Source organism: Pristiophorus japonicus, chromosome 2 (assembly GCF_044704955.1).
Source record: "Pristiophorus japonicus isolate sPriJap1 chromosome 2, sPriJap1.hap1, whole genome shotgun sequence".
Taxonomy (NCBI): Eukaryota; Metazoa; Chordata; class Chondrichthyes; family Pristiophoridae; genus Pristiophorus; species Pristiophorus japonicus.
Window position 1 is genome coordinate 365,004,715 of NC_091978.1, and position 17,021 is coordinate 365,021,735.

The 17,021-nt window shown below is 44.9% G+C and overlaps 1 protein-coding gene across 5 annotated transcripts in view; it reads left to right on the plus strand.

Moving 5' to 3' along the window:
* LOC139250321 (SWI/SNF-related matrix-associated actin-dependent regulator of chromatin subfamily A containing DEAD/H box 1-like) overlaps nucleotides 1-17,021 on the plus strand; it is a 137,757-nt gene that overhangs the window by 44,140 nt on the left and 76,596 nt on the right. For all 5 annotated transcript variants that reach the window (XR_011591292.1, XR_011591291.1, XM_070872810.1 and 2 more), the window contains exons 5-6: nucleotides 1,831-1,931; nucleotides 10,351-10,440. Coding sequence is in view for 3 of the 5 variants with exons in the window: in XM_070872810.1 (XP_070728911.1) it covers nucleotides 1,831-1,931; nucleotides 10,351-10,440 (191 nt within the window). In the remaining 2 variants the exon portion in view is untranslated. The remainder of the gene's footprint in view (nucleotides 1-1,830; nucleotides 1,932-10,350; nucleotides 10,441-17,021) is intronic.

Sequence of the window (17,021 nt, forward strand, 5' to 3'; positions counted from 1 at the left end):
GACCCCTGGTTCTGGACTTCCCCAACATCGGGAACATTCTTCCTGCATCTAACCTGTCCAGTCCCGTCAGAATTTTATACGTTTCTATGAGATCCCCTCTCATTCTTCTAAATTCCAGTGAGTATAAGCCTAGCTGATCCAGTCTTTCCTCATATGTCAGTCCTGCCATCCGGGAATCAGTCTGGTGAACCTTCGCTGCACTCCCTCAATACCAAGCGCGTCCTTCCTCAGATTAGGAAACCAAAACTGCACACAATACTCAAGGTCTGGTCTCACCAAGGCCCTGTACAACTGCAGCAAGACCTCCCTGCTCCTATACTCAAATCCCCTCGCTATGAAGGCCAGCATGCCATTTGCCGCCTTCACCGTCTGCTGTACCTTCAATGACTGATTTACCATGACACCCAGGTCTCATTGCACCTCCCCTTTTACTAATCTGTCACCATTCAGATAATCTGCCTTCGTATTTTTGCCACCAAAGTGGATAACCTCACATTTATCCACAGTATACTGCATCTGCCATGCATTTGCCCATTCACCTAATCTGTCCAAGTCCCTCTGCAGCCTCTTGGCATCCTCCTCACAGCTCGCACTGACACCCAGCTTAGTATCATCTGCAAACTTGGAGATATTACATTCAATTCCTTCGTCTAAATCATTAATGTATATTGTATATAGCTGGGGTCCCAGCACTGAACCCTGCGGTACCCCACGAGTCACTGCCTGCCATTCTGAAAAGGACCTGCTTATTCCCACTCTTTGCTTCCTGTCTGCCAACCATTTCTCTATCCACGTCAATACATTACTCCCAATACCATGGGCCTTAATTTTGCACATTAATCTCTTGTATGCGACCTTGTCAAAAGCCTTTTGAAAGTCCAAATACACCACATCTACTGGTTCTCCCTTGTCCACTCTACTAGTTACATCCTCAAAAAATTCCAGAAGATTTGTCAAGCATGATTTTCCTTTCATAAATCCATTGCTGACTTGGACCGATCCTGTCACTGCTTTCCAAATACACTGCTATTACATCTTTAATAATTGACTCCAGCATTTTCCCCACCACCGATATCAGGCTAACTGGTCTATAATTCCCTGTTTTCTCTCTCCCTCCTTTTTTAAAAAGTGGGGTTACATTAGCTACCCTCCAATCCATAGGAACTGAACCAGAGTCCATGGAATGTTGGAAAATGACCACCAATGCATCTATTATTTCTAGGGCCATTTCCTTAAGTACTCTGGGATGCAGACTATCGGGCCCTAGGGATTTATCGGCCTTCAGTCCCTTCAATTTCCCTAACACCATTTCCTGGCTAATAAGGATTTCCCTCAGTTCCCCCTTCTCGCTAGACCGTCAGTCCCCTAATATTTTAGGGAGGTTATTCGTGTCTTCCTTAGTGAAGATAGAACCAAAGTATTTGTTCAGTTGGTCTGCCATTTCCTTGTTCCCCATTATAAATCCACCTGATTCTGACTGCAAGGGATCTACATTTGTCTTCACTAATCTTTTTCTCTTCACATATCTATAGCAGTTTTTGCAGTCAATTTTTATGTTCCCTGCAAGCTTACTCTCATACTCTCTCTTCCTCCTCCTAATAAAACCCTTCATCCTCCTCTGCTGAATTCTAAATTTCTCCCTGTCCTCAGGTTTGCAAGTTGCATAATACCATGTAATAATGCAATTTTATTCATCCAGCATTAACCATGATTTGATGACTGCATCATTATTTTTATTTTTATGTTGATTTGTACTCTGTTAATAAACAAGACTGCGCCAAAAGTGGGCAATGTTAATCTCTTTTCATAGCTTTTTTTTTGTGTTTTCAGCCATCCCTCGGAAAAGAAAACTGGAAATATCCCAAAATAGCAGCTCTGAGGAAAGTGATGATCTGCCCATTTCCTGCACCAAGAAGAAGAAACTTAATCGTGTAGGTTTTCAATTTGAACCACCAGAAGGCTTCTCCATAAGAATTCTTCATAATGACTACTATGCACTAAAATTGTGGATTACAATAAAGTGGGTGTAGGCACACCCATTAAATCTTTTATTTAAAATAGTTGATCGTTGGTTTAGATACAAAAATATTTTAAAAGGATCATAAAACTCCCATAGCTGCCAGTTCTGAAACCGTTGACAAATTGGAACAGGACTTAAGTTTCCCCGCCCCTTATGCTTTTCTTAACAGAGAGGCAGAAATCTTTTTACCTAGGTGATCCTATTTTATAAATTAGCAGATCTAACGAAAGATAAAGGGGAACCAGTGGATGTGGTGTATTTGGACTTCCAGAAGGCATTTGACAAGGTGCCACATAAAAGGTAACTGTACAAGATAAAAGTTCACGGGGTTGGGGGTAATATATTCGCATGGATAGAGGATTGGCTAACTAACAGAAAACAGAGAGTCGAGATAAATGGGTCACTCTCGGGTTGGCAATCGGTAATTAGTGGGGTGCCGCAGGGATCAGTGCTGGAACCCCAACTATTTACAATCTATATTAACGACTTGGTTGAAGGGACCAAGTGTAACGTAGCCAAGTTTGCTGACGATACAAAGATGGGAGGAAAAGCAATGTGTGAGGAGGACACAAAAAACCTACAAAAGGACATACAGGCTAAGTGAGTGGGCAAAAATTTGGCAGATGGAGTATAATGTTGGAAAGTGTGAGGTCATGCACTTTGGCAAAAAAAATGGAGGAGCAAGTTATTATTTAAATAGAGAAAAATTGCAAAGTGCTGTAGTACAGCGGGACCTGGGGTACTAGTGCATGAAACACAAAAGGTTAGTATGCAGGTACAGCAAGTGATCAGGAAGGCCAAGATTCAAAGGGCATGGAGTATAAATGCAGGGAAGTCTTGCTGCAGTTATACAGGGTATTGGTGAGGCCACATCTAAAATACTGCTTACAGTTTTAGTTTCCATATTTAAGAAAGGATATACTTTGGAGGCAGTTCAGAGAAGGTTGTTTCCGGAGATGAGGGGGTTGACTTATGAAGAAAGGTTGAGTCGGTTGGGCCTCTACTCACTGGAATGAGAGGTGATCTTATCGAATCGTATAAGATTGAGGGGGCTTGACAAGGTGGATGCAGAGAGGATGTTTCCACTGATAGGGGAGATGAGAACTAGGGGAATAATCTTCGAATAAAGGGCCACCCATTTAAAATTGAGATGAGGAGGAACTTCTTCTCTGAGGGTTGTAAATCTGGAATTCGCTGCCTCAGAGACTTGTGGAAGCTAAGTCATTGAATACATTTAAGACAGAGATAGACAGGTTCTTAACCGATAAGGGGTTATGGGGAGCGGAGTTACATTAGCTAGTCCATGGTCGGATCAGCCATGATCGTATTAAATAGTGGAGTCGGCTCGAGGGGCTGTATGGCCTGCACCTGCTCCTATTATGTTCTTGTGTTGATCCTTCCTCTGCCAATGCTGGAGATGCAGTTTCTCAGCTTTGGTTGATGCTGTGCTAGGATATCAGGTCAGGCATTGCAAGAGCTAAATCTGGAGAACTTCTCTAACTAGGAACTAGGATCCTGAACTTAAGGAAAGGTAACTTCGACGGTATGAGGCGTGAATTGGCTAGAATCGACTGGCAAACGATACTAAAACGGTTGATGGTGGATAAGCAATGGCAAACATTTAAAGATCACATGGATGAACTTCAGCAAATGTACATCCCTGTCTGGAGTAAAAATAAAACTGGGAAGGTGGCTCAACCATGGCTAACAAAGGAAATTAAGGATTGTGTTAAAGCCAAGGAAGAGGCATATAAATTGGCTAGAAAAAGCAACAAACCTGAGGACTGGGAGAAATTTAGAGTTCAACAGAGGAGGACTAAGGGTTTAATTAAGAAGGGAAAAATAGAGTACGAGAGGAAGCTTGCAGGGATCATAAAAACTGAATGCAAAAGCTTCTATTAATATGTGAAGAGAAAAAGATGAGTAAAGACAAACGTAGGTCCCTTGCAGTCAGATTCAGGTGCAATTATAATGGGGAACAAAGAAATGGCAGACCAATTGAACCAATACTTCGGTTCTGTCTTCACGAAGGAAGATACAAATAACCTTCCGAAGGTACAAGGAGACAGTGGGTCTAGTGAGAAGGAGGAACTGAAGGATATCCTTATTAGGCAGGAAATTGTGTTAGGGAAATTGATGGGATTGAAGGCCGATAAATCCCCGGGGCCTGATAGTCTGCATCCCAGATGCTCAAGGAAGTGGCCCTAGAAATAGTGGATGCATTGGTGATCATTTTCCAACAGTCTGTCGACTCTGGATCAGTTCCCATAGACTTGAGGGTAGCTAATGTAAAACCACTTTTTAAAAAAGGAGGGAGAGAAAACGCGTAATTATAGACCGGTTAGCTTGACATCAGTAGTGGGGAAAATGTTGGAATCGATCATGAAGGACGAAATAGCAGCGCATTTGGAAAGCGGTGACAAGATCGGACCAAGTCAGCATGGATTTATGAAAGGGAAATCATGCTTGATGAATCTTCTGGAATTTTTTGAGGATGTAACTAGTAGAGTGGACAAGGGAGAACCAGTAGATGTGGTGTATTTGGACTTTCAGAACGCTTTTGACAAGGTCCCGCACAAGAGATTGTTGTGCAAAATCAAAGCACATGGTATTGGGCGTAATATACTGATGTGGATAGGGAACTGGTTGGCAGACAGGAAGCAGAGAGTCGTTTAAACGGGTCCTTTTCAGAATGGCAGGCAGTGACTAGTGGAGTGCCGCAGGGCTCAGTGCTGGGACCCCAGCTCTTGACAATATACATTAATGATTTGGATGAAGGAATTGAGTGTAATATCTCCAAGTTTGCAGATGACACTAAACTGGGTGGCGGTGTGAGCTGTGAGGAGGACGCTAAGAGGCTGCAGGGTGACTTGGACAGGTTAGGTGAGTGGGCAAATGCATGCAGATGCAGTATAATGTGGATAAATGTGAGGTTATCTATTTTTAGGGGCAAAAACACGAAGGCAGAATATTATCTGAATGGCGGCAGACTAGGAAAAAGGGAGGTGCAACGAGACCTGGGTGTCATGGTTCATCACTCACTGAAAGTGGGCACGCAAGTACAGCAGGCGGTAAAGAAGGCAAATGGTATGTTGGCCTTCATAGCTAGGGGATTTGAATATCGAAGCAGGGAGGTCTTACTGCAGTTGTACAGGGCCTTCGTGAGGCCTCACCTGGAATATTGTGTTCAGTTTTGGTCGTCCAGTCTGAGGAAGGACGTTCTTGCTATTGAGGGAGTGCAGCGAAGGTTCACCAGACTGATTCCAGGGATGGCTGGGCTGTCATATGTGGAGAGACTGGATCAACTGGGCCTTTATTCACTGGAGTTTTGAAGGATGAGAGGGGATCTCATAGAAACGAATAAGATTCTGACGGGACTGGACAGGATAGATGCAAGAGGAATGTTCCCGATGTTGGGGAAGTCCAGAACCAGGGAACATAGTCTTAGGATAAGGGGTAGGCCATTTAGGACTGAGATGAGGAGAAACTTCTTCACTCAGAGTTGTTAACCTGTGGAATTCCCTGCCGCAGAGAGTTGTTGATGCCAGTTCACTGGATATATCCAAGAGGGAGTTAGATATGGCCCTTACGGCTAAAGGGATCAAGGGGTATGGAGAGAAAGCAGGAAAGGGGTACTGAAGGAATGATCAGCCATGCTCTTATTGAATGGCAGTGCAGGCTCGAAGGGCCTATTTTTTTAATGTTTCTATGTTTCTAACGTGCTCCCCTGTGTAGTAGCCACCTAGCTTGTGTGGAAATCCTGACTTTGCTCCATTGAGCTCCGTATTTAATATTTTCCTAACTAACTGGCTATTAGGTTTGTGCGTATTCTGAAAATGCAGCCATAGTTTTTTGGCTCCGTGTATTAGAACTTTTTATTGGCTTACTTTGAACCCATTATAAAACCATGGAAAGCTTCAGAGTTTTTAGAGATAATCAGAAAGGGCCCATTAAATAAACAAGAACACAAGAAATAGCAGGAATCGGCCATTTGGCCCCTCGAGCCCGCTCCATTATTTAGTAAGATAACGGACTCAATTCTACTTCCCTGCCCGCTTCCCATAACCCTTTATTCCCTTATCGCTCAAAAATCTGTCTATCTCCGCCTTAAATTTATTCAATGACCCAGCCTCCGCAGCTCTCTGGGACAGTGAATTTCACAGATTTACAACCCTGAGAAAAGAAATTCCTCCTCATCTCAGTTTTAAACGGGTGGCCCTTTATTCTGAGACTATGCCCCTAATTTTAGTTTCCCCTCTCTGCATCTATCTTGTCCAGCCCTCTCATTATCTTACATGTTTCAATAAGATCACCTCTCATTCTCCTGAATGCCAATGTGTATAGACCCAACCTACTCGACCTCTCTTCATAAGTCAACCCCCTCATCTCCGGAATCAACCAAGTGAATCTTCTCTGAACAGTCTCCAGTGCAAGTATATCCTTCCTTAAATACGGAGACTAAAACTGCCACAGTACTCGGGTGTGGCCTCACCAATACCTTGTACAGTTGTAGCAGCACTTCCCTGTTTTTATATTCTATCCCCTTTGAAATAAAGGCCAACATTTCATTTGCCTTCCTGATTACTTGCTGTACCTGCATGCTAACTTTTAGTGTTTCATGCACAAGGACCCCCAGATCCCTCTGTACTGAAGTACTTTGCAATTTTTCTCTCTTTAAATTATAATCTGCTTTTCTATTTTTTTCTGCCAAAGTGGATAACCTCACATTTTCCTAGATTATACTCCATCTGCCAAAACCTAGCCTGTCTATATCCCTTTGCAGATTTTTTGTGTCTTCCTCATAATTAAGAATTTGAAATATTCAATGGGATGGGGAGGGACAAAATTGATTAGGAGGAACTAAAAGGTTCACTTCTAAGGTCTCAATTCTTTACTGGGTTCGTAGCTTTATTTGGTAGGCTGCATCAGCAGTGGTAAATGCCTTGAACTGGAAAGCCATTTCAAGTTAAATTAGCTCTATTTTGACTGACTTGAACGTGGTACTGTATAAAGTTCTGATTATTTGGGGAATTTTGATGATCTGAGACCTTATGTAATTCACAATTGCTGTGTTGACTTGTGCCCTCCATTTTAAAGTGAGCTGTAGACATTGTTTGGCATTGTTGCTAGAATTGTATTTGTAATTCTAACTGCAATCTGTCAAATGTGTTTGTACCTGCCTGCAGCCTGACCCTGTTTTTCCAATTAATGTATGATGTATTAACAGATGCCTAAGCCCACTTTGGTTGCTCACTCCATCTGATCTGAACGCTGTGAAGCAGATGGATTATATTGCCTAATTATTTTGTATTAACTATCTTCATAAGAAATATATATTAGTTATTTAAACAAGAAAGAAACAACATACAGCTGTTTATCTTTATGATTTTAATTTGGAAAGATTTAAAAATGCTAGAGGCCCAATATAATGCTTTTTGCTTCTCTACATCATCTTTTATTCAGCTTTCTCGTGCAATGGCTGCCATAAACAGGGTCACGTGAAAGAGATATTGCTCGTGTAAAAATGTCTCAATTTTTGTATTCATATGATTCCTGCCTGCCCCCCCCCCCCCCCCCCACATTTCTCGTATTCTTGTATTCTGTTGATTGCTCCAATCGGGGGGGGGGGGGGAGAAACCTGATTTTGCTTTTAGTTTTAGTTGTTATACTCATGCAGCTTAGAGCAGATTCCATTAGTTATTTAAATTACACAAATTTGTGTGATCATTTCTTGTGTAATTTGTTTGACCCCACATTTTGTCTCTCAAAGGGGCAGATCTTGATTGGCTTCTGTGGCAGCATATGACTTGGTTGTCAAATTGCTGTAGAGATTTACAGATTCTTTCTAGCAACTGAACCCCTGCCAAGCAACTTTTCAGAGTGTGAAGGCTATTCCTGGTTCTGTACAAGAGCTTGGTTTGAGTAGCTCTTTCTTTGGAAAGGGACCCTAAACCCCAGAATATTGAAGGTTTAATCATCCAATTTCAGAGAGACCTCTGCTTTTAGTTTAGTGCCAAGATGATGATCTGCATTCAGGTCCTAGAGCTTGGGCAACAAACAAATGCAAGGCTACTTCCTTACAGATTTAAGCAATCTAGCCACAGTCCATCGATTTGTATAGTTCAGAAGTTATTGGGAGAGGGAGAAGTGAATGGAGGGAAGCCTACCCAACATTACTCCTCAAATATTGGTCAACAACTGATCCTGCCTTTGGGCTCAAAGCCAGGTCTGTTTTTTTCAAAAGTACCAACAGAGTTGCAAGAGCACGTGGTGCTCGGGCAACTTTACCAGCATCAGTGCAATTGCCATGAATCTACATCAGGTGTAAATCCAGACTGGCTGTGATGCTGAGGCTGAATGTAGATCCCAGTGTGAGGGCATCAGTTCAGCAGTACTGACATTCTTGAAAGAGAAATAAACTAAGCGCCTCAATTTCTTGAACTCAATTTCTATGACATCAGCACTAAGACCGTGTAAACAAATGTGCACCTGAATGTTGGCTGAGGACAGGATCGGACTTAGCTGTGATGCTCCCAGCCTGCTGGCATTCTAGACCCATGTACATAAATATTGAACATTTGGGTAAGGTGCTAGAGATTGTCTATAATGTTGTTGAACAATATTTCAGCAATACCATCACCAGCAGTGAGGAGAAAATTGGTGGAGAGGAAAATAACTTTAATTACTCACCATTGTATTGGTACAATGGCTTGGTGAACCTCACAAGTTAAGGGTAGCTTCACTGCACATAGGGCAGTTTTAAAGTAGTACTTTTTTAACCTGAGTTTTGGCTGTCTCGGGATCATAATGCTGAAGTTGCATAAAATGAAAGATCAGTCATTGCGCATAGGGCATAAATATTTATAGGTCAGATGTAGGACCATTGTCAATCCAGATAATTGTTTCCTTTGGAAGTAAAACCTTGTTGCAAAGCAACAGTTAGTGATTGGTTATGGATTGTATCTCTTCTGCTGGTAAAGTTGTCAGAGCACCAAGACCTACCATGAAACTAGAAGTAGGCCATATGGCCCCTCAAGGCTGCTCTGCCATTTAATGAGATCATGGCTGATCTTCGACCTCAACTCCACTTTCCTGCACTGTCCTCATATCCCTTGGTTCCCTTAATATTCAAAAATCTACCAATCTCAGTCTTGAATATACTCAATGAGCATCCACGGCTCTCTCACATGCAGAATTCCAAAGATTCACAATCCTCTGAGTGAATAAATTTCTCCTTATCTCAGTCCTAAATGTTCAATCTTTATCCTGAGACTATGACCCCCCCCCCCCCCCCAGTTCTAGACTCTCCAACCAGGGAAAATGGTCTCAACATCTACCCTGTCAAGCCCTCTTAAGAATACTATACATTTCAATGAGTTCACCTCTCATTCTTCTAAACTGTAGAAAATATTGGCCCAATCTACTCAATCTCTCCTCATGGAACAGCCCTCTCATCCCAGGACTCAATCTAGTGAACCTTTGTTGCAATCCCTCAGGCAAGTATATTTTTCCTTGAGTAAGGAGATCAAAACTGTACAGTTATCCTTGCACTTCTCTTGTTACGTGCTTCTCTAAGTTAGTGATTGGTTATGGAGCGTATCTCTTCTTGTGGCCTTTCTTGATTTATACTCTGTCCAACACTATGATTACTGTTAAGGAGCCTATAAACTACTCCCACCAGTGTTTTCGGCACTGTTATTTCTTGGCTCCACCCATACTGATTCTACAGCCTGGTTTTCTGGGCTAAGATCAATGTTCCCTGTAATGTTTTGGGGAACCACACGACCCCTTTAAGGGATTTTTCAATTTAACAGCCAGCAAGGCTTTTCCTGACTTTTTTATACTAAGATATTGTAAGGGGCTAAAAGATGGTCACTAAAGTGGATACTAAAGGTCGTGGATTGATCTGACACATGGTCCAGATATGTTTCTTATTTGTATGTAGAGATTGAAAAAATACTTCTTTGAAAGAAGTTTAAGCATGGCACATAACTAGAGCTCTGTCTGTTTTGAATTGCAAATAGACCTAATTACCAGTTTGCTGCAAAGTTTGTGATTTTGCTGGCCCATTGTGTGCCACTGCCAGTTCTAATGGGCACAACTGAAGACTGTAATGGGACATTGTGTTGTGATTTCTTCACCGGATGAAATTCACATTTGCATGTGTATATTTGAACCTTTAAAGAATGGGGAAGTTTTATGTAGGAATAGAATTGCAGTATGGATACGTTTTCAGATGTCATCAAACCATCAATGCTTTCATTGATTTGTTCAGTTTTCTTACTTATTTGTGACTATAATATTTTGTAATCTCTTGCCATTTAATTTAGCTTGAGTCACAAGATTCAATAGAAGATTGTAAGAAAAAAGAGTCTATCCTGAGAAAGCTTCACAATAAGTTTCCAGATTTAGACAAAGAGGTAAGTTAGTTTTCTTGAAAAATAATTTTTTTTTAAAAGGAAGGCCCTATATTTTGAGAGATTGCAAACCGAGTGGGTTAGCTCACAGCCTTTTTAACTCCAGGCTGACGGGGCGAAGGTTTCATGTCGGGTGCCTTTTTGAAATGCGTTAGTGCAGTTTCATGCCAGTTCCCAGTAGATACAAGGTCATTGAACAAAACTACCTACAGATTGGTACTAAATTGGTAATGGAAATCTGCACTGCTGTATTTTTACACAAAACTCAAAGAATGTTAAACTTTGTGTATTACAATACTAAATAGGCCTACTAATAGCACATGGATCACTTGTGGACTACAGATTGATTTATAAAAAGATGCTCTTGAGTGTTCAATGATGAATCTACTACATTGAAGTGCCCAGTTCACAGACCGTTTGAAAGAAGTCTACAATGCCATGCTGCTGAAGCGATTGTTGAAGTTTACACCTACATTTGATTCTAATCCACACAGTGCTAGTCCTTTTGAAGTCAGGCAGAAGTTAGAATAATTATGGGTGGGCAATGAATGCAATCTTGCCAGTGTCGCTCAAACCTGAACAGACTGAAAAAGATTAGTCAAAGGCCAAGGTTTGCTAGTCACAGAAACCCATGTGAAATTGCAAATTTAATATTTTCACTAAACATAATCGGTTCCTCATTTTTTTGCCTCTTCAAAATCTTTTTATATTAATTAAGGTATACATGGCTCAAGTTGTCATTGAATCTTAGAAATTTACAGCATGGAAGGAGGCCGATGAACTATCCAGCCTAATCCCATTTGGCAGCTCTTGTATGGCATTTCAAGTGCATATCCAAGTACTTTTTAAATGTTATGGTTTCTGTCTCTTCTGCCCTTTTGGCAGTGAGTTCCAGACCGCCACCACCCTCTGGGTGGAAAAAGCTCTCCTCAAATCCCCTCTAAACCTTCTACGACTTACTTTAAATCTATGCCCCCTGGTTATTGACCCCTCTGTTAAGGGGAATAGGTCCTCCCTATCCACTCTTATCTAGGCCCGTCATAATTATATACACCTCAATTAGGTGTCCCCTCAGCCTCCCCTGTTCCAAAGAAAACAACCCCAGCCTATCCAATCTTTCCTCGTAGCTAAAATTCTCTAGTCCAGGCAGCATCCTCAAATCTCCTCTGCACCCTCTCAAGTGCAATCACGTCCTTCCTGTAATGTGGTGACCAGAACTGCACGCAGTACTCGAGCTGTGGCCTAACAATGTTTTATATAGTTCAAGCATGACCTCCCTGCTCTTATATTCTATGCCTCGGCTAATAAAGGTAAATATTCTGTATGCTGCCTCAACCACCTTATCTATCTGACCTCCTTTCAGGGATCTGTGGACATGCACTCCAAGGTCCCTCTGTTCTTCTACACTTCTCAGTATCCTACCATTTATTGTGTATTCCCTTGCTTTGTTAGCCCTCCCCAAGTGCATTACTTCGCACTTTTCCGGATTGAATTCCATTTACCACTGTTCTGCCCACCTGACCAGTCCAATGATATCTTCCTGCAGTCTGCAGTTTTCTTCTTCATTGCCAATCACACGGCCAATTTTTGTATCATCTGCAAACTTCTTAATAATACCTGCTACATTCAGTTCCAAATCATTGATATATACCACAAAAAGCAAGGGACCTGTGGAGCCCTATTGGAAACAGCCTTCCAGTTACACACCATTACCCTTTGCTTCCTACCTCTGAGCTAATTTTGAATCCAACTTGCCACTTTGTATTGGATCCCATGGGCTTTTACTTTCATGACCAGTCTGCCATATGGGACCTTATTAAAAGCCTTGCTAAAATCCATATAGACTACATCAAACCCTCATTGACCCTCCTTGTTACCTCCTCAAAAAAAATCAATCATGTTAGTCAGACACGACCTTCCCTTAACACATCCATGCTGATTATCCTTGATTAATCTGTGTTTTTCTAAATGAAGATTTATCCTGTCCCTCTAATTTTCCCACCACCGAGGTTAGATTGACTGGCCTGTAATTACTCGGTCTATGCCTTTCTCTCTTTTCAAACAATGGTACAATGTTTCCAGTCCTCCTGCACCACACCTGTAGCCAGAGAGGATTGGAAAATGAATTGGGGAAAATTGAGTAGGTACATGTCGGTCTGAGTAAGTCGTACCTCACCATTTAGAGCACTGAAATCTCCCAATAGCATAGGATAAAATAGAGAACGTTCACTGGCCATATATAGTGCAGCCTGACAAATTTTGCAGTTGATTTCAACTGTGCTGTGCTCTAAGATTGAGACCCAAAATGACACCTTAATGATCTAGGGATTTTTACAGTAAATAACATTTTTATTCTTGTTAAATACATGGAATGGACTTCAATTTGAAAGTGTTTCTATCGACTATACTTGAGCTTTAATTGCACTATAGAGATCTTGACAACAACAATCTATTAATCATTATTAATAATTGAATCTAGTTTCAGCAGCCCTCGAGAGTCAGATTGTATTGAAACCAATAGTAGTGAGGGAGAAATATTGACAGCCATTATTTAGGGCAATGTGCTTATGGTATTTTAGCAACTGGATTGTATTTTGCTTTTGGTACAGATCATCAGCTGAGCTACCGAGCGCTGATTAAATTTTAGTCCGAGGTGGATCACGTGCTCACTTGATTTTAGCTTTTTTTTTACTCTTAGAAATCTCTGTATACCTGCTTCAGCTGAGACCTGTGGATATTTTTAAAAATACAAAGGTAGAAGGAAAGTGATTTCTACAGTCAATCGGTTTAGACTATGACAAGCAGACTACTTTTTGAGAGATTGATACACCTTTCCTGTTTTGCTTCCTAATCTGTATACTGGTTTGTGACGCTTCTTTCACTGCTTCACACTTTCTGAACCATTAGGAATGCTAACTCAGTGATCACTTGCCTTGCTTCATCTTTTGTGGCACTTCAAACTGAAGTCCATCCCAAATAAAAGTCAATTGCCTTTCAGGAGAAAATTATATATATAAAACAAATCTCTAATCATTCAGAAGTGCCATTTTGAACTTTGTCCTTAAAAGCACAGTTGACATCAACTGCAAGATCTGTTGGGAAGCACTAGATATAGTCAGTGAAACTTGTCCATTCCCATCCCATGTACGATTTAATTTATAGCTGCAGGAAAGCTGGAGCATTAACACTTCATAATATGTATTCAAAAATCAGTTGACACTGCTTACTTCGATCGTTGAGAACTTGCATTTTTATATTTAAGATAATCCACTGAAATTATCGAAAGTTTTGAGTATTTACGCTGTGTATGACCAATTAGAAACATAGAAATTTACAGCGCAGAAGGAGGCAATTCCGGCCCATCATGTCCGCGCCGGCCGACAAAGATCCACATGGCCCTTGGTCAGCAGCCCGAAAGGTTACATATTAATCTATGACAATGACGGAAAGGCAAAGAGCACCCAGCCCAAGCAATCTGCCTCACCACAATTGCGACACCCCGTTACACTGAAACATTCTACACTCCACCCCAACCGGAGCCATGTGATCTCCTGGGAGAGGCAAAAACCAGATTAAAAACCCAGGTCAATTTAGGGAGAAAAAAATCTGGGAAAATTCCTCTCTGACCCATCCAGGCGATCAAATCTAGTCCAGGAGATTAACCTGGCCGTATTCTATTCCCTGCAGTACTTACCATTATATCTGCTCCGTCCAACAAAAGGTCATCCAGTCTAATCCCAATTACCAGCTCTAGGTCCGTAACCCTGCAAGTACCCATCCAACCATCTCTTAAAAGTGGTGAGGGTTTCTGCATCCACCACTATTCCAGGCAGAGAGTTCCAGATCCCCACAAACCCTCTGTGTAAAGAAGCCTCCCTCCTCAAATCCCCTCTAACCCTTCCATCAACCACCTTAAAACCATGCCCCTCATAAAAGACCCCTCCACCAATGGAAATAGACCCTTACTGTCCACTATGTCCAGGCCCCTCAATATTTTGTACACCTCAATGACATCTCCTCTCAACCTCCTCTGTTCCAATGAGAACAAACCCAGCCTATCCAATCTGTCCTCATAACTAAGATTCTCCATTCCAGGCAGCATCCTAGTAAATCTCCTCTGCACCCGCTCGAGTGCAATCACGTCCTTCCTATAATACGGCGACCAGAACTGCACGCAGTACTCCAGCTGTGGCCTAACCAAAGTATTATACAATTTAAGCATAACCTCCCTGCTCTTATATTCTATGCCTCGGCCAATAAAGGCAAGCATTCCGTATGCCTTCTTAACCACCTTATCCACCTGGCCTGCTACTTTCAGGGATCTATGGACAAGCACTCCAAGGTCCCTTTGTTCATCTACACTATTAAGTGGCCTACCACTTAATGGGCCCAAGTTTTGGGCCGTGCCTAGAACGGCGCAGCCCCGAACTCGACGCCCATTCTTCGCGCCACAAAGTGCGCCTAAAAAAAAATTCTCCGGCTCCCTGCAGGTCCTCTGGAGCTGGGCGCGGCACAGCACAAGCTGTGGGGGGGGCGGAGCCAGGTCCCTGCACTGAAAACAGTGGGCGGCAATGTGCAGTAGCTCGAGGGGCCCGAAGCGACCCCCGTTCCCATCCCCGTCCCCCGCCGGATGGACCCGACCCGCGCTCCCTCTCCCTTCCCCCCCCCCCCCCCCCCACCCCCCCGCCGACCCGACCTCCGCTCCTCCCTGACCCGACCTCCGCTCCCCAACCCCGACCCGCGCTCTCCCCCCAGCCCGACCCGACCTCCGCTCGCCACCCCCCCTCCCCCGGACCCGACCCGACCGCACCCCCCGACCGACCCCGGACCCTACACCACCTACCTGTAAATCCGGTGCTGGGGGTGGGCCTTTGGGCCCGGCCCGTTCAGCCTCCCTCTCCTTCCTCTCCCTTCTTCCTCTCCCTTTTTTCCTCTCCCTTCTTCCTCTCCCTCCTCTCCCTTCTTCCTCTGCCTCCTCTCCCTTCTTCCCTCCCTCCTCTCCTTCTTCCCCTCCCTCCTCTCCCTTCTTCTCCCTCCCTCCCTTCTTCTCCCCCCTCCCTCCCTTCTCCCTCCCCCCCTTCCCCTCCCCCCCTCCCTCCCTCCCTCCCCCCCCTCCCTCCCCCCCTCCTCCCTTCTCCCTCCCCCCTCCTCCCTTCTCCCTCCCCCCTCCCTCCCTTCTCCCTCCCCCCCTCCCTCCCTTCTCCCTCCCCCCTCCCTCCCTTCTCCCTCCCCCTCCCTCCCTTCTCCCTCCCCCCTCCCTCCCTTCTCCCTCCCTTCTTCTCCCTCCCTCCCTTCTTCTCCCTCCCTCCCTTCTTCTCCCTCCCTCCCTTCTTCTCCCTCCTCCCTTCTTCTCCCTCCCTCCCTTCTTCTCCCTCCCTCCCTTCTTCTCCCTCCCTCCCTTCTTCTCCCTCCCTCCCTTCTTCTCCCTCCCTCCCTTCTTCTCCCTCCCTCCCTTCTTCTCCCTCCCTCCCTTCTTCTCCTCCCTCCCTTCTTCTCCCTCCCTCCCTTCTTCTTCTCCCTCCCTTCTTCTCCCTCCCTTCTTCTCCCTCCCTCCTCTCCCTCCCTCCCCTCCCTCCCTCCCTCCCTCCCTCCCTCCCTCCCTCCCTCCCTCCCTCCCTCCCTCCCTCCCCCTCCCTCCCTTTCTTCCTCCCTCCCTCCCCCTCCCTCCCTCCCTTCTTCCTCCCTTTCTCCCTCCCTCCCTCCCTCCCTTCTTCCTCCCTCCCTCCTCCCTCCCTTCTTCCTCCCTCCCTCCCTCCCTTCTTCCTCCCTCCCTCCCTCCCTTCTTCCTCTCTCCCTCCCTCCCTTCTTCCTCTCTCCCTTCTTCTCCCTCCCTCCCTCCCTCCCTCCTGCTCCCTCCCTCCCTCCCTCCCTCCCTCCCTCCCTCCTGCTCCCTCCCTCCCTCCCTCCCTCCTGCCCTCCCTCCCTCCCTCCTGCTCCCTCCCTCCCTCCCTTCTGCTCCCTCCCTCCCTCCCTTCTGCTCCCTCCCTCCCTCCCCCCTCCTCCCTCCCTTCTCCCTCCCTCCCTCCCTTCCCCTCCCTCCCTCCCTTCTCCCTCCCTCCCTCCTCCCTCCCTCCCTTCTCCCTCCCTCCCTTCTCCCTCCCTCCCTCCCTTCTCCCTCCCTCCCTTCTTTCCCTTCTCCCTCCCTCCCTTCTTCTCCCTTCTCCCTCCCTCCCTTCTTCTCCCTCCCTCCCTTCTCTCCCTCCCTCCCTTCTTCTCCCTCCCTCCCTTCTTCTCCCTCCCTCCCTTCTTCTCCCTCCCTCCCTTCTTCTCCCTCCCTCCCTTCTTCTCCCTCCCTCCCTTCTTCTCCCTCCCTCCCTTCTTCTCCCTCCCTCCCTTCTTCTCCCTCCCTCCCTTCTTCTCCCTCCCTCCCTTCTTCTCCCTCCCTCCCTTCTTCTCCCTCCCTCCCTTCTTCTCCCTCCCTCCCTTCTTCCTCTCCTCCCTCCTTCTTCTCCCTCCCCCTCCCTCCCTCCCTCTCTTCTCCCTCCCTCCCTTCTCCTCCCTCCCCTCCCTTCTTCTCCCTCCCTCCCTTCTTCTCCCTCCCTCCCTTCTTCTCCCTCCCTCCCTTCTTCTCCCTCCCTCCCTTC